This window comes from Acipenser ruthenus, chromosome 16, assembly GCF_902713425.1.
Source record: "Acipenser ruthenus chromosome 16, fAciRut3.2 maternal haplotype, whole genome shotgun sequence".
NCBI classification, from domain to species: domain Eukaryota; kingdom Metazoa; phylum Chordata; class Actinopteri; order Acipenseriformes; family Acipenseridae; genus Acipenser; species Acipenser ruthenus.
In genome coordinates, this window is record NC_081204.1 from 33361357 (window position 1) to 33384217 (window position 22861).

General features: G+C 42.0%; 1 protein-coding gene across 1 annotated transcript in view; it reads right to left on the bottom strand.

Annotated features, from left to right (window-relative positions):
• The window catches only part of LOC117412275 (oligophrenin-1-like), a 41951-nt gene that overhangs the window by 11119 nt on the left and 7971 nt on the right, over window positions 1–22861 (bottom strand). The window contains exons 2-18 of the mRNA XM_058989523.1: window positions 18342–18437; window positions 17584–17645; window positions 16215–16286; window positions 9557–9658; window positions 9148–9258; window positions 8038–8142; window positions 6599–6728; window positions 6093–6193; window positions 5836–5927; window positions 5578–5656; window positions 5076–5109; window positions 4667–4729; window positions 3119–3193; window positions 2001–2085; window positions 1519–1577; window positions 1245–1350; window positions 226–385 (exon numbers count right to left, since the gene is read on the bottom strand). Coding sequence (XP_058845506.1) covers window positions 226–385; window positions 1245–1350; window positions 1519–1577; window positions 2001–2085; window positions 3119–3193; window positions 4667–4729; window positions 5076–5109; window positions 5578–5656; window positions 5836–5927; window positions 6093–6193; window positions 6599–6728; window positions 8038–8142; window positions 9148–9258; window positions 9557–9658; window positions 16215–16286; window positions 17584–17645; window positions 18342–18437 — 1532 coding nt within the window. The remainder of the gene's footprint in view (window positions 1–225; window positions 386–1244; window positions 1351–1518; window positions 1578–2000; window positions 2086–3118; window positions 3194–4666; window positions 4730–5075; window positions 5110–5577; window positions 5657–5835; window positions 5928–6092; window positions 6194–6598; window positions 6729–8037; window positions 8143–9147; window positions 9259–9556; window positions 9659–16214; window positions 16287–17583; window positions 17646–18341; window positions 18438–22861) is intronic.

The following is a 22861-nucleotide window of genomic DNA, read 5'->3' on the forward strand; positions in this document are numbered from 1 at the left end:
TTTCTCATGCTCCTGAACTTCACCTTTCTAGTAGCACTGAAACTTTCCAAGCTTTTCACAAACTTTTAAATGATGAAATAAAACAGTGGAGTCGTGTGTTTTCTCCACATTTTGATTGTATATGTGTAGCTGTAACATTTCCAGTGTTCTTATGCTCGTACGGTTGTTTTTGCTATGAAGATTCACTATCCTCAGCGCCGCTGCTCATTTTCGTGTTGTGGTTACCTTCTCAAAGTCTTCGATCAGGATCTCCACCACAATGTTCTGAAACTTGATGTTCATCATGGCTGCCACAGTGTCCTCCTGCGCCCTCATCAGCGTTGGTCCAAAGATCACCCCCATATTCGAGGGGCTCATCAGGTTCTCCTCACTGTGACTGCAAACACTGTCCGGAACAACACAAAGGAGGAGGGGGAGGAGGAGCGGCGCATTAACAGAAACGACCCAAAGTGCAGGAAATCCAAGTTTCATCAGCCACAGCTGTGCTGCCTTCGATGGGAAACAACAGATGAGCGTGCAAATGCTGCAACCACAAAAAAGTGCCCAAAGAGCCCCCCCTACCTTCCACGACTTCAGAAAATTGAAGACAGAAAGAACAGGACACCACAGAAGGAGGATCACAACCACCCACACCTCCCTCTACCCTGAACCCGGTGACCCAACACAACTCGGAACCATCCGAGGAAAAACAAACCAAGACATCACTCGCTTTAGTGCCTGACTACAAGTAACCTGTGCTATCAAAGCTATTAAAAAAATACAAAATAAAAAAACAATGCACTTAACCGTTACTCAAAGAAAAGGGCTGAATCTCAAGAGAAAGTGCCGTTTAAAAAAGATACTGCCTGCCATATCCAAATGAATAAAATGTCATTCTTGCCAATATGTGTGTTCTTTATCATTCTCTATGGTTGTTTCAGCATAGGTCATAATTCACAATGCTTGCTAACTATTCCAGCACAACCACTGGGTCTCCTTCTGAAAAGAGGTAGCTTGAAAAACAATCAGCTGAAATGTCTCCTCTGTAGTTTGTGATTGTGTGCATGTACCTTCCATTTACCATCTCAGAGCTGCCTGCTAAACAGCGCTCTAATTAGACAACAACAACAACAACAACAGAGATACAAAACACACATCATCTCAAACAGGTAAGAAATGAAGCATTCTGAGGATATACGTGGCATGCCTTCACTACAGGGCTAACCCTGAAGCTGTGAGTGATAAATAGCCTGGTTGCTCCTTACTTGACTAGATGTCTGATTAGAAGATTCAGCATCTCACGGTTCTTCTCTGGGAGCTTGTAGACCAGCGAGTGGATCGTACCCAGTCTGAAGTCCAAGTTATCAGACTCTAAAAGTGAGAAAAGACAACAGCAATTTAGATATTAAGCCAGTGATCTCAGCCAAAACTACCATGCATCTTGAAAGTCCTTTTTGTGAATGTACACTGATGTTTATATCCCTCAAAACTAATTTCATTAGTCTGTAGTTTCAGCGAGCACAAGAAAACTGGGCTTACTTGCAGCTAAGATAAGTTCTCTGTTGAGTTCGTAGGTCATCAATGGCTCTGAAAGACTCCTGGGGGGCAAAAAAATTTAAAAAAGTAAAAACTTATATGCAAGATCACTGTTTGGGTGAAGTTTGTTATTATCAACATATTATTATTGCATGTACACTCCATTCATTGATGGGTTTGTAATTCAAATGGCAAATTATATCATTTTAAATTAACAAATGTTGTTGTTTTCTTTTTCTTTGATTGATTCGAATCATAAAAATGTAGGTCAGATTAATCATTGTCCAAAACGTTCTGGAGGAAGGAGGATACCCCGATCCCCGCCCCCCTCCTACTCATCCACAGCAAATAGTCTGGACCAGAATTCCAGCTGATGAAACTCAGGACCCATGCAGCCACGGGCAGGAAGAGAGAGTAAAGAGAGGTTAATAAGTGACCCTGGCTAAACAAGCAGCTCACTTTCCTGCAGGAGGATCTGCACATACCTGAGGTAGAACTTCATCGAGCTGGTGATGGTCTTTATGTCCCAGTCACTGCTCTGGAGGTCCACATCACACGGGCACTTGGAGTCTGGAATGAATTATAAATTACAAAATAAAAAAGGCATTGACGTCACCTCACATTGTCAATAGATAAAGGAACCCGCTATTAAGCTACAGGCAGCATTCGGTTTCTGTAGTTTATGAAAGATTCGGTAGTGTGTCATGTAGCCGTTTAACAAGCATGCAGGACAGCTTGTGAAAAGAAAATCAAGACCACAAGAGATTTTGTTGTGTTATTTAGGTTTCTTATATATATATATATATATATATATATATATATATATATATAGGTTTCTAATTTAATTTGGTCCAGTCTACAGTAGAAAAACATCATTTGTTTTTTGAACGCAACACATGATTATATTTTTAAATATATTTCCTTTTTTTTGTCCCCTTAAGCGTGTTAGACCTTGATAATCCCAATTTATTTATGGAATGTAAAACATCTTAATCTGGAGTGTGTCAGCTGTGAGCAGTTCTGTACAGCGCCTATTTAGAGGAGTCACAAATAAGTGTCTTCCTGTGTGTGAATAACAGACCCTGGCTGACAGGCCTGAGGACACTGGCATGGGGGCTGCTTTGCAAAACGTCAGAAATACCCTTTAAGAATAAGGTTGCTACCAGGAGCCCCATTCGGTTTTGTGAAAGTTCTATTCAAAAGGAAGGTAAATACAAATATTTAAAGGGAAGGTTCATTTGGGCAGAGATTTTTTTAAAGACTATATCTGAAGCTCAGAGGCTGGGGTTTTGTTGTTCTATACACACAACCAAATGTATTTGCTGCTGTGCGAACGGACATAGATGTTTTTGTTCCCTTATAAAAGTTTCCCATGGTATTTATGCATGGTATTTTTGCAGTTTTCCCATGCTTTTCCCATGGTTATACGATGCATTTAATGTAGTCTCCCATAGTTTGCTATGTCTTTTAGTATTCTTTACCACACCTCACTGGGTTTCACAGTGTTTACCTACGCTGTCACTACGGGACACTTTTATAAGACTTTGTCTGAGGGCGAGGTCTACAGCAAACATGCACCATTGCTAAGGTAGTATTTCCTCACCGAAGAAAGCGTTTAACAGCTTCTGTACTTGGATGTTGCTGCCAACAGTTCTGTAAACTCCCTCCTGGGCGATTCCTGTAAAACAAAGTTGGGGGGGGGGGGTTACATGACAGAAGTACAGTAAGGGTGAGACGCCAGTGGAGGTGCAGCTGTCTGAAAAGGGCTTGCAGCAAAGGTGTTGCAAATATAAAATCCCTTGTTCTGAATTGTATTTACTCCTCTTCTCATTCTGATGTTGCTGTGTCATGTTGTTTCTGAGAAATAAAAGCATTCCAGAACACTGTGTCTGTATGTGTCAGAGGTGTCTATATATGCTGGCAAACTAACAACAGGCTAAATATGAAAAAAATATATATATCAAATTTAAGCACAGGACCTGGTTTTACAGGCTGGTTAAACACAAGTCTGCAGCACACCTTCACTATATCAACATTGTCAGGTATACCTACAAGTGTTAAGGATGTTGTGAACTCTACTACTCTACTATCATTGTGTATTTACTATTGATCCCACAATATATGCCGAGAAATAATGGATTCACAAACCATCTCATCACCTGATCAATAAAGGAAATGCCCAGTTGTGAAGAATGTAATTTTCAATGTAACACAGGCTGCTGCTGATTCAACACCCTACTAGGAGATCGCACAAGATATAGTCGATATGCAACTACGGAACAGTAAAGGGGGGAACTGCATGCTGCACCGCTGGGTTAAAAAGATTGAGATCACTCGAGTCAGCTCAGTGTCACATCAAGGACTTGGGGTTGACTTGAGGATCAACCAATTCTGTGATGCTAAAATTGTTATCTCCCATATTAAACCGACTAATATTTCTTCTGAAACTTTCACGGCTGACACCCCGAGTCGCTGCACATAAAATAACTTGCAGGGATTCAAAGCATAATTAAACATGCATCTTATTAAATATTTTTTATTTGTAAGAGCTTCTGCCATTCACCTCCGGACTGTTTCTGCCCAAGGCACACATAGCAAGCGGAGCGAGCCAAAACACTTCTAAGGTTCAATTCATTCTAGGGATGCTAATAATTAACGCATTATATGTGTCAGTGGGAAAGCAGTTACAGGACACTACATGTTTCTCACATAGATGCATACCAGTTCGTTACTGGCATCCACTCAGCGACCAGATGCAGTACCCATTAGGCTCAAAGCTGAGGGAAACACGTGGGCAACACTGCTCCAATCAGTCAGATCCGGGAATGACACGGATGAAAGCAGCCTCAGCAAACTCTAAAATCAAAATTAGGAACCTCACGTACCGCCTCAGCTGTGGTGACTTAACTGGGTAGCTGTCTGCAAAGCTCAGCCTCCTGGAACTCTCTCTTTATAATGCCAAGTCTCAAAAATCCTTATACAATCCTACAAAACACACACACAGAAACAAAAACCTCTGCAGCAGACATTCTCTGATCAATAAGGCACAGGTGCTTGATTATCCAGAAGCCAGTCCCCCCTGTATTTCTGCAATCAAACCGATGCCCAATGACCCTCCTCCAGCATGACCGCCTGCCTGCTTACAACCTACCTGTGGTCTCTACAGCGTTTATGCACCTCCGGACAAACTTGAAGCCCACTTCATTGAGCTCCACTGTTGAGAGAGCAGGAGTAAGTATTAACACAAGCAGCTGAAAGCATGCCAGTAACTGCGTTAAAGAGGTTCAGTGGAGGACTGGCTGACACTGCACACTGCTATTCCTCAGATTTATTTTAAGTAGCTAATGAAGCAGGGGCTCTAAGGTACAGTGTTTGTTGAACAACATCCTGCGTCAATTCAATTCAGTTCACCTTAACAATAGACTCAATGTGACCAGACAGCTATACCAGCGGATTATTGATCATTATTATTAATCAGTTATTTGTATGTTTCCATCATTTTAATGTATTTAATTGAACCATAGCAAGATGTAAACAGATATAAACCTGTCTATACTTACTTTCGGCTTGTTTTGCAATTGGGGAGTGGTATATCTAAAACAAAGACATAAAAACACAGTATAATACGGTAATCACAATGATACAAGAAAGCAAGCAGAAACAGTACAGTCTTATAAACCACAACAATTGGATATTTTGCAGGGGAAAGTTAGGCTCGTCTTTTGCTGGAATCACCAAGTCTGTCAACACAATACGAAACACGTCTTTGTAAAAAGGGTATGAGCTGAGAAGGCATTTTCAAAGAATGATCTGTGTATTAACTTCCTACTCTATAGCCCTCCACTATCGCTGTATTAATTCAAACAGATGATAGGGCTTTCATTTATAAACCATGCATGAATCTAATCTCTGTATTGTCTCAAAGCGGACAGCAGGGCAATGGATTTCCCTCCGAGTTCACATTGAACATGCTGCAACACAAACAGCAGCACACAAATAATGCACAATGTGACCAGCAGGTGGCAGCGGTGAAATAAGAACGATCAGAAGCGCTGTACGTACAGGTTCCTTTCCATCCATGGCCTCCATCCACTGCTTCCTATTGGACTCCGAGAGGGCCTGCAAGGTTACTGTCCCTGGCCTGAAACACAACACCAGATCAGAGCTGAAGGTGGTGGAACAGGCTGTGCTTACAATGTTAATTGCAATTCTCATGCAGTTCAGTTTCTCTTCATCACAATGCCAATGTTATTCCCATGGCTACAGTTCACTGGCTGCTTGGCTAAGCCATGTCTCACTGTACCAAACAGGTCGACTTACCTTTCATTAGTCTCAATATCAAAACAAAAGCGTTTGTCTATAGACTCAGACTTTCTTCTGATGCAGGATTTCAGTTTGAACTCAGTGGTGCCCTGCAGGAAAAGCACAGGATTACACCATGTATATGCAGCACCAAAGCCAGGCTGTACAGGAAACACTACATTTAACCCCATATAAAACATGCTGTATTTTCACATTGTATTGTGCAATACAAGATGCACAGATGCACTTTTATTCAGAAAAAACATAAACCCTACCTGCTTGGCTCCTGGTTTCTGCTCTACTGGATTCATGGTTAATATCTTGGACTCTTTTTGATATTTACAGTAGTTCTTCACCCATGTAACTCCCAAAGCCCCTAAGAGACAAAGCACAGCATTTCACTACTGGAATATAGCTCATAAAACACTATAGCAATCAGTGCCACCCATCCATGTTAAGAACTGGATTAATGAACCTCAACCTGTTCCCAGGCAAAGCACTATGGTACCTTTGTAAACAGAACTGACTGGCTGAGTGGCTCTGTCTCTTTATAAGGATAATGTGTTTCACCCCCTAACCCACGTTCACATCTGCGACCAAAAACAATTTCCATATTCGGAGGTTTGAGCTTTATACAGTTGTTACTGACAGTTGTATTAAATCAATATTTATTAATTATTTAATTATGATGTTAGAAAGCAGTGGAGTGTTCAATGTGCTTTCAAGACAGTTGTTTGAATTGTTCAAGATGAAGTGGAGTGCTGCTGAGCCCCAGGCTTACACTTCTCCTGTGAGTAGAGGTATCCCTCGACGGTGGGCTGGCCAGGTATTTTGCACACCTGAGGAGAGTTCTTCATTCGTTTCATCAGCTCCTCCATCTCCTCTCGGGTGCTTTCGAAGTGGTTCCTCGTCTGTTTAGAAAATGATCGTCAGATAGAGAAAGAGAGACAGAGCGATAGATAGACAGCCTGTGTTCATAATGATGATGCTGTTCGCAGTTGCATCTCAATTCAGAAAACAACCATTTTTCAACTGTGATAGCAAAAATGTGATAGCAGTTTCTGACTGGTTTCTTGTTGATCACACAGTGCCATCCAGTGGCAACATGCTGCATCCCTGTAGATAAACAGCATTAAACAGTGTGCTGAAACCTGCAGCCACAGTACTAACCTAACTATGACTCAATGGTCAGGTCTGCCTCAGGCTCTGCTGCTGTGAGCAGTGCATGGTCCCTCTCTCTGCCTCAGGCTCTGCTGCTGTGGGCAGTGCATGGTCCCTCTCTCTGCCTCAGGCTCTGCTGCTGTGGGCAGTGCATGGTCCCTCTCTCTGCCTCAGGCTCTGCTGCTGTGGGCAGTGCATGGTCCCTCTCTCTGCCTCAGGCTCTGCTGCTGTGGGCAGTGCATGGTCCCTCTCTCTGCCTCAGGCTCTGCTGCTGTGGGCAGTGCATGGTCCCTATCTCTGTCTCAGGCTCTGCTGCTGTGGGCAGTGCATGGTCCCTCTCTCTGCCTCAGGCTCTGCTGCTGTGGGCAGTGCATGGTCCCTCTCTCTGCCTCAGGCTCTGCTGCTGTGGGCAGTGCATGGTCCCTCTCTCTGCCTCAGGCTCTGCTGCTGTGGGCAGTGCATGGTCCCTCTCTCTGCCTCAGGCTCTGCTGCTGTGGGCAGTGCATGGTCCCTATCTCTGTCTCAGGCTCTGCTGCTGTGGGCAGTGCATGGTCCCTATCTCTGCCTCAGGCTCTGCTGCTGTGGGTAGTGCATGGTCCCTATCTCTGCCTCAGGCTCTGCTGCTGTGGGCAGTGCATGGTCCCTATCTCTGTCTCAGGCTCTGCTGCTGTGGGCAGTGCATGGTCCCTCTCTCTGCCTCAGGCTCTGCTGCTGTGGGTAGTGCATGGTCCCTCTCTCTGCCTCAGGCTCTGCTGCTGTGGGTAGTGCATGGTCCCTATCTCTGCCTCAGGCTCTGCTGCTGTGGGCAGTGCATGGTCCCTATCTCTGCTTCAGGCTCTGCTGCTGTGGGCAGTGCATGGTCCCTCTCTCTGCCTCAGGCTCTGCTGCTGTGGGTAGTGCATGGTCCCTCTCTCTGCCTCAGGCTCTGCTGCTGTGGGTAGTGCATGGTCCCTATCTCTGCCTCAGGCTCTGCTGCTGTGGGCAGTGCATGGTCCCTATCTCTGCTTCAGGCTCTGCTGCTGTGGGCAGTGCATGGTACCCAGTGTGCAGTTTACTCACATTCTGTAAGCTGAGCTGGAGCTCCTGTTTGTAGGGCATGAAATCCTGAGTCATTTCCACTGTGAGGTTGTTTAATGTAAATAGACTATGAAGAAAGGCCAACACCTGCAGCAGAAACATAAATAAAATAGTTAATACCAATATTAATTGATCTATCTATCTATCTATCTATCTAGTATACAATTTAATTCTGACTACATAATGATGATTACATTATTATTATTATTATTATTATTATTATTATTATTATTATTATTATTATTATTATTATTATTATTATTATTATATATGGAGAGTTGCAATCCCCCACAGAGCTTGCTGAAGCTTACAGTCTTATTACTGCCAAATATTTGTGTTTGGGTGTTCGGCCAATTACAACTCTCCATATATAATAAAGAATTAAGTATAGGTAAGTGTGTATAATCAAGCCTTACCTATTCTCGGGGTTCTGGGGCATCAGAGGCCACTTGACCGCCTATGATGTCCCATAACGCCTCGAAGCCCTTAACAGGCTTATTACACACACTTACCTATAGCTAATAAGCTATATTATTATTATATTATCATATTATTATATTATAATTATATTAAATATTATATTATGAAGAAGAAGAAGAAGAAGAAGAAGAAGAAGAAGAAGAAGAATCAGCCACTGACTCATTGTGTGACCCTGAGCAAGTCACTTAACTTCCTTGTGCTCCGTCTTTCGGGTGAGACGTAATTGTAAGTGACTCTGCAGCTGATGCATAGTTCACACACCCTAGTCTCTATAAGTCCCCTTGGATAAAGGCGTCTGCTAAATAAACTAATAACTAAAGAAGAAGAAGAAGAAGAAGAAGAAGAAGAAGAAGAAGAAGAAGAAGAAGAAGAAGAAGAAGAAGAAGTCGTAGTAGTAATTATGGCTGTGAACCCCTGATGAAAGCTAATTTGAATGAAGTGGGCCAGTGTTCTGCTCAACTCTTATTCTGTGTGGAGACGGTCCAGTTCACCCTGAGCAACACAGCAGCAGACACCTGGAAGAGAGGTGCTCCACTCACAAGACCTCCCAGTCCAGCACACACAGTGAACAGGACGGACACTCATAAACAGAGAGGGAGGAAGGGTGCTTACGGGCTCCACCACATCGAACTTCTTCCTGTCCTGCACCTGCTGGATCTGGTACACGTAGTCCACAGACGACTCATAGAAGCTCAGCTTCTCTCTGTCCAGGTGCTCATCTGCCTGAGGTTTAAACAGGACAAAAATGATGCGTTTTCATTTGGTCACGTCATGTAGGAAAAAAACAGGAAAAACATTTCCACGCGATATAAATTATAAATAGAGAAATGTAGCTTTTGAAGACACTCCTTCTCTCCCCCTGCTCCCCTTGCTGTAAGTAACGCATGCAAAGAAAGAGTCACCATCACCCTAATCCACACTCAGAGAACAGAATCTCAACTCAACAGGATCGGTCCAGCAGTTCCTAGTAGGTAAGCTTTGCATGCATTTCCTAAGCCTTCGGGTTGACATTATTACTCACTTCTTGTAAATGTGACTCCTTCTTCTTGGAAGATAAATGTAAATTTTTGTCCAGTTGAGAATAAAACTTTTCACTCTCTTTGTCAAACTTCTTCTTAATTTCCTGAAATAAAGAAACAAGGCAGACACTGTAATCAGATAAGAGTATACAGGACGGGTCTGGGATGGAGAGAGACCCACACAGACAGATCAACAGCTAGCGTGTGTACATTTGTTGTAAACTTTTTATATACTCTAAAATCTACCACAAGATACCACTAGCTTTGACAATTTTTTTTTTCTTCATATCTGATGATGAAACAAAACCACCAGGAACTGAAAGTCTTTCTGTTATCCAGCGGTGAGATGACAGATACTACAATCTGATCTTCTTATGTAAACTGCGGTGTCCAAGTGCTTAAGTTTAGTTAACTCCGGCTAAATATGTATCCATTGTCAAAATGCTTAAACCTTAAACCAGATGTACCCGACACTAGATTAATTCAGAATGTTTTTTTTAATTGCTTTGGAGGCGGTGTGGTCCAGTGGTTAAAGAAAAGGGCTTGTAACCAGGAGATCCCCAGTTCAAATCCCACCTCAACCACTGACTCATTGTGTGACCCTGAGCAAGTCACTTAACCTCCTTGTGCTCCGTCTTTTGGGTGAGATGTAATTGTAAGTGACTCTGCAGCTGATGCATAGTTCACACACCCTAGTCTGTGTAAGTCACCTTGGATAAAGGCATCTGCTAAATAAACAAATAATAATAATAATAATAATACTTAAACAGTTGTTTTGATCATTCTATACTGCTTGCTCAAAGGGGCACACAATTTCTGAATGATAGTTTGTTTTTCTTTGCGTCAGTGGGACCAATCAAAAAGGATATAGTAAGTTTACTGCAGTTAGTTCCCACGAGCTGCAATTTCACTTTTATTTTTAACTTCACATCACCTTTAAAGAAGTATCAAAAATCACACATTTATATTGTTGCAATTTTGCCAGTTTTGCACAACACAGTCGCAATGGTCTTATACTGGCGATGCAATGGCTCTGTAACTATAATAAATCTCCTCGTGCTGTTAGCATTATGTAGCTCTGGCATCTGCATCTGAACTTAAACCTGCAAGCAGGTGTAACCTCAACATGATGTGGTGACTCATTCAGAAGATGACAAACACCGCAGTAAAAAAAAAAAAACACAAAAGGTGCAATTTCAAGAACTTCCCCATAACCTGTGAAACTGTGCTAACTCATTCCCATGCAGCACAAGACTGTGAGCAGATCCTTAGCAACAATGTATTACCCTGTCATTGCGACAAATAAGGGCTTCACACAAGGACTGCTTCTGCTGGCTTAAGTACAATTTGTAAACAGCCGTGGCAGCAAGATTAATAGTTTTGCAGGACAGAAATGGTTAAAAGTGTTCTGTCTTTAATATTCTTCCATTCTGCAGAGCCTCCTACATTCCAGCTGGCTCCTGCCCTCTCTGCCAGAGACTCGGGACAGTATTGCACTCACATATCTACTGTTCCCAGCAGCTCTGTTCTGATGATCTGCAGTTGATTAGCTTTGGCAGTATCAGTTGGCCTGAGCCCTTGGCAGAACGAGGAGAGGGAGGTCTGGCACACAGAATCTAGTGAGTGATGCTCTATCCCCTCTGACCTACTTATTTAGTCAATTTCATACCGTTTCTCTGCCGAACGGCTCCTAAAATCACCACTGCCTGGCAGATACACGACTGCAGAAGGACTGATTGGGGCAGATCCACCTGCCGAGCCCCTTCCCTGGTCACAAAGCAGAGAGTGGTATTGAAACAAGTTTATTTTGTTTTGTAGATGGTCTAGTTCAACATCATTCAGACATGCCGAATGGATCCATATCAAATACAGGCCAATATGACCTCCCAGGATTTTGTAATACTTGCTACAAGGTTGGGATGATTAGTTTTACAAGTCTCCGCTGTAAGCGGGCGGCAGTAAGAACACAAATGGATTAGGGAGTGGTTAACAGGTAGAAAACAGAAAGTACTGATTAGAGGAGAAACCTCAAAATGGAGTGAGGTAACCAGTGGTGTACCACAGGGATCAGTATTAGGTCCTCTGCTATTCCTAATCTACATTAATGATTTAGATTCTGGTATAGTTAGCAAACTCATTAAATATGCAGACGACACAAAAATAGGAGGAGTGGCAAACACTTTTGAAACAGCAAAGGTCATTCAAAATGATCTAGACAGCATTCAGAATTGGGCAGACACATGGCAAATGAAATTTAATAGAGAAAAGTGTAAAGTATTGCATGCGGGCAATAAAAATGTGCATTATAAATATCATATGGAAGATAGTGAAATTGAAGAAGGGAACTATGAAAAAGACCTAGGAGTTTATGTTGACTCAGAAATGTCTTCATCTAGACAATGTGGGGAAGCTATAAAAAAGGCTAACAAGATGCTCGGATATATTGTGAGAAGTGCTGAATTTAAATCAAGGGAAGTAATGTTAAAACTCTACAATGCATTAGTAAGACCTCACCTAGAATATTGTGTTCAGTTCTGGTCACCTCGTTACAAAAAGGATATTGCTGCTCTAGAAAGAGTGCAAAGAAGAGCAACCAGAATTATCCCGGGTTTAAAAGGCATGTCGTATGCAGACAGGCTAAAAGAATTGAATCTATTCAGTCTTGAACAAAGAAGACTACGCGGCGATCTGATTCAAACATTCAAAATCCTAAAAGGTATAGACAATGTCAACCCAGGGAACTTCTTTGACCTGAAAAAAGAAACAAGGACCAGGGGTCACAAATGGAGATTAGATAAAGGGGCATTCAGAACAGAAAATAGGAGGCACTTTTTTTTTACACTGATAGGAGGTGTACAGAGCCACTGTTGAGCCGCTGCTAATCAAACTGAAACCGAGTCCAACTTGAGACTGGAAGAAACTTTGTTACATAAACGCTATAATCATTTCATTTCAAGGAATGCATTTGTTCTGACTTCTAAGGGCAGCTGAGTCTTCAGTTTATTATCCAAGTCCTAATAGTTAATTCTGGCATTCGGTCCTGGCTTTGGTTGCCAGTAATGCAGGAGCCCATCAGGTACTGTAAGTGTAAGACAGCAGCCTCTATACCAGCGAAGGAACCCATTCTCTAATCACCACAAGAATGTGAGCGAGTGTGTACAGGTGGGCTGTAGTCTGTGCCAAAAGCAAGTGATGAGGTAATATAGCAGGGTGCCCAGCTGTTAGAAACACAGCCCTCAATGAACCTTTCGTCCCATGTGTGCCACTGCCTCAGGAACCACCCGAGCCCTTTAGTGAAGACAGGGCCCATTACAACGGCTCTGATTAATACAGAACCTCATTCACCTCCTAATTCAGTGTTTTTATAATCCATTCAACCTCTTGCCTCATTAACAGAATTGCCATTCGTTTTCACTGAGAATAGTTCATTTTTATGGTAATTCAGGATATGTAAATATATTTAAGAAAAAAGAAAGTATATAAAAAATGATGCCATGTATATCAAGGCCTCAAATGTTTCTACAGCACTGGTGCTTGACCTGTAGGATGTATGCAGCTGGTTTAGGCTTGCTGTTAACTCAGGGGTGTTACCAAAGGTCTGATTTTCAAAACCAGTACAGTAGAGAATGCCACATTAAAACCCTGGCTGTTAAACCTGCATTAACCATTAGACCAGGGGTCTTTGAAGCTTGCGCACATATTTCTAATCTACCCCCTCCCCTCCCCCTTCACCCAGCTTGAGCCTACCTGGCCATGCTGAGTATTTTATGAATCCCAGCAACCGTTGAGCCTCACCGTTGGTGGGTTTTAATTCCCAAATAATTATCGGGCAAGTGCAGGTTAGTGCTTCTGTCATGAACCGCAACCCCCTGGTGAAAGGGCCAGGGTTCAGAATTACAAGTAGCAGAGGGGCTGGGAGTGGAGTGGGGAGTCCGTGCAGCAGCCCCTGGGTGACGTGGAGGCAGCGAGACTGAGCAGGAATATACAGTAGTGCATAATGAGGAAGTTCCACACAGAGAATAAACACTGTTACAGAACAGAGAGTTTGAAAAGACTCCAGGGATGCACTGGTCAGCCATGTGAGTGAACAGAGAGATTAAAGTGCAAGACAGTTAATAATAATAATAATAATAATAATAATAATAATAATAATAATAATAATAATAATATTTGTACAGAATAGAATAACCCAGATAAAATGCAGCCAAAATGAGGTTTCTGCAAAGTAAAAAAAAAAAAATGAACCAATGGAAAGCAGGTTTGAGCTCAACAGTTTAACTTATTACCTCTTCAGCCTCCTGTGGTAGGAATATGAGCTGTAATTTCAGTGACATGCAAATCAACACCTTTTTGCCTCGTACAGTATGTCTGAAGTGCATGTGCCAATCCCCGCTTTGCCTTGCTCTATGGGCGTATTTGGCATGACTGTTTGTTTGCAGTTTGAAGAGGAACACGCTGCCATCTGGAACCAGTTCTGGGGTGCCAGTGGCAGATTGCACAGCTGCAGACTCTTCCATTGGCATGATAATGTCCTCTGAGCAAGCAAGCTAATTTCATTTGTTTTGTGAGGGTGGACTTCCTACACCATCTACAGGCCTCTCCAGGCACTGCACAGAGAGCACGAGAGTGAGAAACTGAGCATTTATATAACTGGGATTCTTCGTTTTCAGTGTGTTTTAGAGTAAATGCAGGAATAACTCACTCACCCTTTAAAGTATCATAGTTTTTACAGAGCAGACTTGTTTTGAGCAAACTTCACAAAACCAGTTAGTTGCTAGGTATCAAAACATGCCTATCAGCTTTTGACATGTAACCCTTGCTTATTCTTTCTATTAAATTATTTCATTAAACATACATCTATCGTGTAGAATCTATATTATGCCGCTCACTTAAGCATTACAGTACTTCTATATATATATATAAAAAAAATAAAAATACAACATATGGTCAGTTTTCTCAAGGTAGAAAAACCAAAAAATGTATTTGGCTAGTCTGGTTTCAAAATGGAACATTCCTTAATAACGTTCATCAGCTTTAAGGCCACAAGCTATGTGCTTTCCCCTTTACTATCCTGGAACCACGCCCAGCTCTTAATGAACTAAACCACCTCCAGATGGAGCTGGTGTGGCTCCAGGATGATAATAATGCACTCAGCTTGACGCCAATGTTTCATCTGGTCACAGGCCCAGCCCCTGTAACACAACACCAGCGAGCTATCGGAGCTCCACTCCTACATTAAACAACATGGAGTCATTGTTTCTCATTTAGAGTCATAATCGCAATGAAGAGCTGTGTTGTAACTTGTAGTTCTTTTAATCCCGCTGCTACATAGGACCACAGACTCGAACAATAACAAACATATGGCTGTATTAATAAAAAGAATATAGATCCTGTTTAGGAGAGGTCTATGAAGTATCAAGATCTGCACACAGTGACTGTAAAGATGCTGGCATCCGAACAGGGTCCTTTCGACTTCTCCAGTTAGACTGAGCGAGATCTGTTTGCCTGTTTCTGAAGCTCAGTACAACACAGCCACTTCCAGTTTTCAGTCTCCAATAATCAACACAGGAGACGTACAGTTCTGCAGCCAGGGCGTCTAGATTGAAGCTGCATTTGAAGCTAGATTTTAGGTCTTGGCAAATGAATCTGGCAATACATCTTAAACCATGACAGATTCTGACAAACACTGACAGCATTCCTAACTAAGACACTGGATACTATGGGGGAAGGCCTGGTACAAATGAACACATTCAAATGATTTTTGGCTGCTTTGGCAACTGGATTTTGATCGCAGCCACTTGGGTTGAAAGGTCGCTGCAATTAAATATTCAGATGTCTAACATTTCAGCCTACCACCCCACTCCTCCCCTCCCCAAACTTATGTACTGGTGCATGACGATTAACCCCCTCCGATTTCATTGCTTTTTCAAAGGGAGTAGTGGCATTGCTTTGATCTAATGCACACTTGCATTTTCTTTGTGGTTGACTATTTGGTCTGGGGAAAAGATGTGCAAACACAAATCCTCAGATCAAACCAATGTTTTGTCTCGTTCGTTTTGCCCTGAAGATGGTCCAGAAATAGCATTAAAACTGAATAAAAAAAATAAAAAAAGTGTGCATTAGTTTCAATGTTTTGCAAAGCCTTTACAGAAGATCCTCAGGCTTGTCTTGAACAAGGCCACACAGTCGCAACACTAACTTATGACCTTTCCAGGTTTTCCGTGCGGAACGTCCTGTTACAGAATGCAAGCACCCAACCTTGACTCCTTATTTAATGGTACAGTAGCTGCACCAGTTTCTCTCTGTTGGTAGAATGTGAATTTATACAATAATTAGCACTGCTGTAAACTAAAGCCGGTTGCTAGGGCAACAGAAGAATAATAAAGGCTGTTGCTGTTTGTTTGTTCAGTCAATTTCAATTTTGGATCATGCAACATGCCAGGCAATTGTAACAGTGAACTGTGCCTTCTGGTACTATCCTTCACTTAGTCACTGCCCTCGATATTTCATGATTTTTATTTAATGTGTCATTTAAACAGCTAAAACGCCATTGTGTGTTCGGACATAAATGAGCCAAAAGCAGGGCTTTGCTGTTAATCATAAACAGGCCAGTTGTAGTTTGCACTCTCAAGGGCAGTGCAAGATACAGTAAGTACCTACCTTCGTGACTCCTATTTGCTCCTTTCGAAATTTCTCCAAGGGTTTGATCAGTAAGTCGCAAGCGTTTTGAACCTGCAAATGCGAAAGAAAAACATTACTCAAGAAGCTCACGTACACATAGCGTACTGTACCAACACGAAATGTACCTCAGGATTACAAAAAACAATAATGGTGTGCAATTATTAGATGCCAAAACTATCTTTTTTTTAATCATATTCTTTGCTTGTTTTGTTATCTGGCATTTTTTAAAAGCCGCTATAATGAGACGTTGTGTGACGTTGTGTCTAATGCCATAGACATTATCACGTCGTCACATCAAAACAACAGTAAAATCCATTCGAACAGAATCTATATGGGTAAGGGAGTACAAATTTGCTGGCTCGCTCTGGCGTGTGGTGTGGGGTCTATATTATGACTGTGAGAGAGTCATGGAATGTGTTGCAACCAGGAAGGCCCCCTCACTGGTAACCTTGGCAATGGAACTCTGCTGTTCTGTCACTCCCAGGCCAGGTGGCAGCTACAGAATGTGTGTGTGTGTGTGTGTGTGTGTGTGTGTGTGTGTGTGTGTGTGCGCATATATGGAGGTGCCAAAAACGATAAGAGCAAAGCTGTAACTGATTGTGGAATTTCTGAGCCAAGCTCCTCAATGCAGTGGAAAAACAGAAAAACTGAATCACACAAATGGTCCATTGCCCAGAATGAAAGTGGTAGAAAGCATAATCTTACCACATCTAATGAGTCACTGTTTCTACTAGGAAGTCTTCATTAGAAGGGAGATTACAGTATATTACAGTATATAAATCATCCCTATCTGCCAGGTCAAACTTGAAAAGCATCATCAATTCATCCCTGGATTAAATCAGCCAGAAACAGGCTCCCTGTAGCCTTATAACAGGCAGATATCAGGTAATGTAAACCTGAATCAGTGTACAGAAAATTATAATCGTGGGAGCTGCAGCATTATAAATATTACTATACCGCAAGAGCCCTGAAAAAAACTGATTTCTAATCATACTCCAGCAGAAAGCCCATTTGGAAGGGCCCCCAGTACACAGGGAGCAGTTTTACAAACACACTGCAATGCAGGGCTGTCAAGCTGTTCCCCAAACACAGGTGTGCAGTGAGTGGAACACGATTTATGGTGGGACTTGCCCCAGAACACAACCCTGCAATGAACCCCGCCCCCAAGAGGAAGGCCGTGATGCTCCTCAACTGAACAGACTGCCGGGAGGAGGCGCTAAACCCATAAGACGAGTACTTCAGTATTGCAAGGCTAATGATGCGGTTTCTGAGGAAAGAACAGCGATGCCGTTTCCTCCATGGATTTCAGTTTGAAGTTTCCTTGACTTTGTTGCACTGTTGTTCTCACCAGCATCATCCTTTCATCTTCCACTTCCTGCAGCAGCCCAGCAAACTCTCGGAAAGACTCCGCTAGAAAAACGGAAAGAGAAGATTAACACAACCATGAACAATAAATACTGACAGGCACCGATTCATATAAAGAACCGTGTACTTACTTTGCTCTATTTAACAGCACAATCTAGGTTCATCAGGGCCACTACAACTGACCAAATATACTGGTATTTCCATCCAGTTTTAGTACTATAGCCCAACTATAATTATAAGAGGTATTACAAATATAACTAATTGCAATGCTAAATAATGTATTTTAAATCAAATTTGAAAGTGATTTAAAAATGTTATTTGAAATGCAACATTTTCAGTGCACTAAAGATGATGCACATGGCAGGTTGATAGCCTTCTGTACTTTTAACAGGATACGGTATTATTTTGACTTATTGTAGGCCTCAAAGTGTGGTTACACAGGCAAAAGATCTACTGTTGGACTAAAGACAGCAACAAGGCGGTGTGAAGTATCACACAACACAGAGTTGCATTTCCTGAAACTCAAGACTGTTGATTTAGCATTCAATATAATTATCAAATGAAACCTAATAAAACTGCCAACAGTATTATTATTCAGGGCTCAGATTCTTCCAATGTATATTGTTTTACGAGGAAAATATATGTGGTTTGTAAACTAACTTTCAATGTACTCCTGTTGTCTGTTCCTGCACGGGAAACTGAGACCCTTTGAAAAAGAAAATGGGACTGCATTGGACCTACCGATATTGATCTCATCATCAGTCAACGAGTCCCCAATGAAGTCGAACTGGAAACACTGCAGGGTTTGAGAGAACTTCTGAACAGCCAGAGAGTAGTCTGAAGAGAGAAGAGCACGGCATGTTACATGTCTGCTTCGCCAAGCTACAGACGCGGTGGACCACACTGCAGTCTCGCGGCTAAATGGACATCTTCGACGGTACAAGAACAATTCCGCTCTAGCAAAGACTGTCACCCAACTAGAAAACACCCCAGTGAATACTGCTGTATGAACCTGCGATGGGTCATTTAACTCATTCAGGACTTAATGAACCCTGGACCAATGAACCTCAAGGACCAGAGGTGGGAACAACCACAGCAGAATCAGAACCAGGGGGGAAGAATCATGTTTTTATTTACACTCTGGAGTGGTTTGACAATTAGGGAGGAGCCCAAACACAGATCACATCTCACCCAGCGCTTCTTGAAAAACAAGCCTGAGATTAAAGCAGCAGTGTGGAGTAGTGGTTAGGGCTCTGGACTCTTGACCGGAGGGTTGTGGGTTCAATCCCCAGTGGGGGACACTGCTGTTGTACCCTTGAGCAAGGTACTTTACCTAGATTGCTCCAGTAAAAACCCAACTGTATAAATGGGTAATTGTATGTAAAAATAATGTAATATCTGTATAATGTGAAATAATGTATAATGTGATATCTTGTAACAATTGTAAGTCGCCCTGGATAAGGGCGTCTGCTAAGAAATAAATAAATAAATAATAATAATAATAATAATAATAAAGTGGCTCAGCATCCTTGGGGAACAGATCTGCAGCTCTGCTGGATTCCCCACCTGGGCCCCCACAAACAATCTGCCTTCAAGTTGGTTCAAAGCGGGCTGTGGATACAGACAGGCCCTGGCTTCACGACAGACCTAAACCCCCACCCCTTTCTAGGCCCCATTTCAGCTTCCAAAACAAAAGCTACAGATCAAACACCATCTCAGCATGAAATAAAACACTGGTAAACCAAAGTGCACAAGAAGGGGTACAGTTAACAGCGGTACTGCAGCTGTGTGTATTTTGTGGCAGGCAGGCAGGGAAATATCTGGGCCATTATATATAATACTGAAGCGTTTGGGTCATGTTAGGCTGTGGAGAAGTTCCAAACCTGAGCTAAATAGCACAGTGCTATGTTCCAGTTATTTAATGCAATGCATGTTTGATGGAACCAGCTTGTCACTGTGAAACGTTTCACTTAATTTACTGCAATACGGCCAGGAACAGTGGATTTAGCATTCAAGTCCCAGGTGGTGAAACTGAAATGTGAACGAAAGGTGATAGTGAAAGTTTTATTTAATGTAGCCATGTCCTTGAATTACTGCCACGGGCAATAAAGGTTTTGCAGATTTCCAGCTGTTCCTAGTTAAGTATTTCAATTAAATTAATTACATATACAATACCTGATGGGATTTTGGAACATCACTTATTTTAATATATATATATATATGCTGTGTATATTTAAGAACGATGAGAGCTGATCTGCATGACACATTCCCAAAACAAAATAAAAGGAGTTTCCCAAAATGCCTTCTGTTTATTAGAAAGCATCAGGTTGTATTTTCGGGCTAATTGTTTTATCCCAAACGCAGAAAGGTGCCTCCACCTCCCTCCTTTAAGACTAACAATGTCCCTGCTACTGTACATTTTTGCAAAATCAGTGTTTTCTGCATATTGTTCACTACAGAGCAATACAGAGTATCTGAATAAACATTGTCAAATTTAGAGTGGCAAGCATGCTGCAGCCTGACAGAAAGAAATGTTTTTACAAGAAAGTTATGTCTACACGAGAGTATCAGTCACAAATAACTGCTTTCTTGCAAGCACTCTCAGAACTACACTCAGAGGACAGACCTGTTTGCCATCAAAACATCTAGTCATGTTGATCTTTAATCTGTGTTGCACTCAGTGCTATAGACTAACAAGTTTATTTTAGACCATGAAAGCCAACTGTGACATCAGGTCAACTTTGACCCTTGGAATGGTCCACTCCCTCACCCTGCATTTCAAACACGCAGTGGAGATGTTTCCTCCCTTCGGTACCGTGCGGTACACTAGTGTATCTGGAGAGCAAATGTTTTCTGAGACTAAATGAAACCCCGGCTTCTCAGCTGTTCTCCAGAAGAAGTCTCTGGGGATAAACGTGTGAATATTTCTCTCTGAAAGATGTTCACTTATGTCAAGCAGAATCACAATCAGGCCTTGCCACAGCAAAGCCCAGAAATTCCACTTTATCAACAGGACAGTGTCGTCACATAATTGCTAGTGTTTCATTTGATGTTAACATATGGTTTGAACTGCAATGTGTTTCCACTGCCAGCTGAATCCAACGTATTTTTATGAAGCGTTCTAGTTTGATGACGAAATGCAGGTGGTTTATTGTGTGTTCTTCTAGAGTAGGAAGGTCATTTTATCGGCCTCCACAGTTTTCTACTTTGCACACAGGAACTTCCTGAGGAAGGCCGCTCGTTCTCATATTTCTTTTTTTAGTTTTGGTTGCAGCTGAATTGCTATCATTTTGCTTTAAATAATGGTCTATTTAAAGCAAATATATATATACGCCTGATGCCGGTTTACGAACGCAATATGTTGACTTTGCAAACGTTGACAGTAAGCTCATGTGCATCATGTTTCTGTTCTGGTTTTCTAAATGCTACCTACATTAGTTTTTACCTTTGTAACACTGAGCACCCACTCCAAAAAGAGTAACGTATAATCAGTGTGGAGGTGGATGTCTGTGAGTGTAACAGTCAGGAAAACATACTGTAATAGTGGGCTACATTTAAAAGAAGTAGGCATCATGCTGCTTCTGTGCCACTCCTTTGAACTGCATTGTGTCTCCAGTACACACTGGTGCTGGTACCAGTTTCTGCGTTCTTTCCTCTGAAAAGAACCTGAGGGTTAAAAACAAAAAGGAAAAGCAAAGTGACAGATCTGTAAAGGAATTTCCTCTGTCCTGTGTGTCGCAACACTGGCTCAGCTCGTTACTTTCAGCTCCAGTTTGTATTCAGGTGTTATACTGTATGGAAACGACTGGTATGTTGGAAGATAGTGTCGGTGTAAATACTTACATAGTGTTTCTTTGAGTAGGACTGTAGTGTACCCTGCAGAAGCAGTAGCAGTGATCTTTAAAGCATAGCTATACACCATCATTTAAGAAAAAAAAAGATAGGTTTGGTTCCCTGATCCCCTTCTGTCCTTGAAGCAGGAGCCAAAGAGTGAAAGATTCAGGTCCTTGGTACAGAGATAGGAAATAGCTGAAGAGCTCGATTTCAGTGTTCATCCGAACCAGACGATGCAGTCAGATCAGCTCTGAAATGTAAACCTTCTTGCAAGCCATTGCAAAGTAAGATTTGTTCAGACTGCAGGGAGGCTGGCTTCTTTGCTCATGGTAAACGTTTCTGCCATGGATTCAATTAAACAGCCAGTGGCAGGTCACTGTCTCCCCTATGGCCAACCACCTGACAGGGCTACAGGTGGAGATCAGGGGCCTCGTGGGGTTCCTCTTTCCTAATTCTGTAAGAAAGTTCTGTGTTACAGTTCAGGCTCTTGATTAGACAGCTTTCCTGCACCTGGTCAGTACAAGCAAGCAAAAAAAAAAAACGAAAAAAAAAAACACTTTCAGCCTGTAGATGATGTAATTCTTCTGCAAGTGAGTTTGCTTAGAGAAAATAAGCAGCTTATGAGTCATGGAGGTCCATGGAGGTTTAAAAAAAATACAATCTTGCATTTTCAGTCAATTTGATGATACAGTACATTTCTCTTTGCCATGACTTGTGTCTTAGATGCAGATTTAACAGCATTAGTACAGTGGCAGCATTAAGCCAGCTAGAACTATTCCCAATTTAAGCTATTGATTTTACCTAGCAGTATAACACGTTTTATCATGTAGTGTGTATAATTAAGGTAGTGAGCTATGAGCTATGAGCTATGAGTGTGGTCACTTCATTAAGAAAAATATATTGCTGTACTTCTGCGTAACTTGATACAGTACAGTAGTCACTGTGCATATCCAGGAGGTGTCTGCTTCAGTATAGTTCCTAATAAAGTGGCCGCGGCCTCTAAAGGTGCCTTCAGGGAGCAAACTTAAGAAGAAGTCTTGGGAAGTCTCTGAAGTAACACATTGCAAACCTGGGATCTCCTAATGTGTCACTGGCAGCTTTACAGCAAGTGATAAGAAAGAAACCCCACAGCCAACTCCGCCTCAATAAGCTGACATTCTAAACACACAGTATGGGAACTGAGAAAAAGGGAGATGAGCATATTACAAAACTGGAAGTGAGAATCGGATGTGAATATGAAACTACCCAAGTTATTATGCAGGTCTGTGGTTAAAAACCCACAGTGCACAGTCCAGTGATCATCTTCTGTACTGTATTACAGTAAACCCTCGTCTGCTTCGCAGCAGGAGGAATTACAGCACCACTAGATTCAGGGTCTACAGATAATTGCCTACCCAGGCTATAAGGCTTATGTTGAATATTGTGGA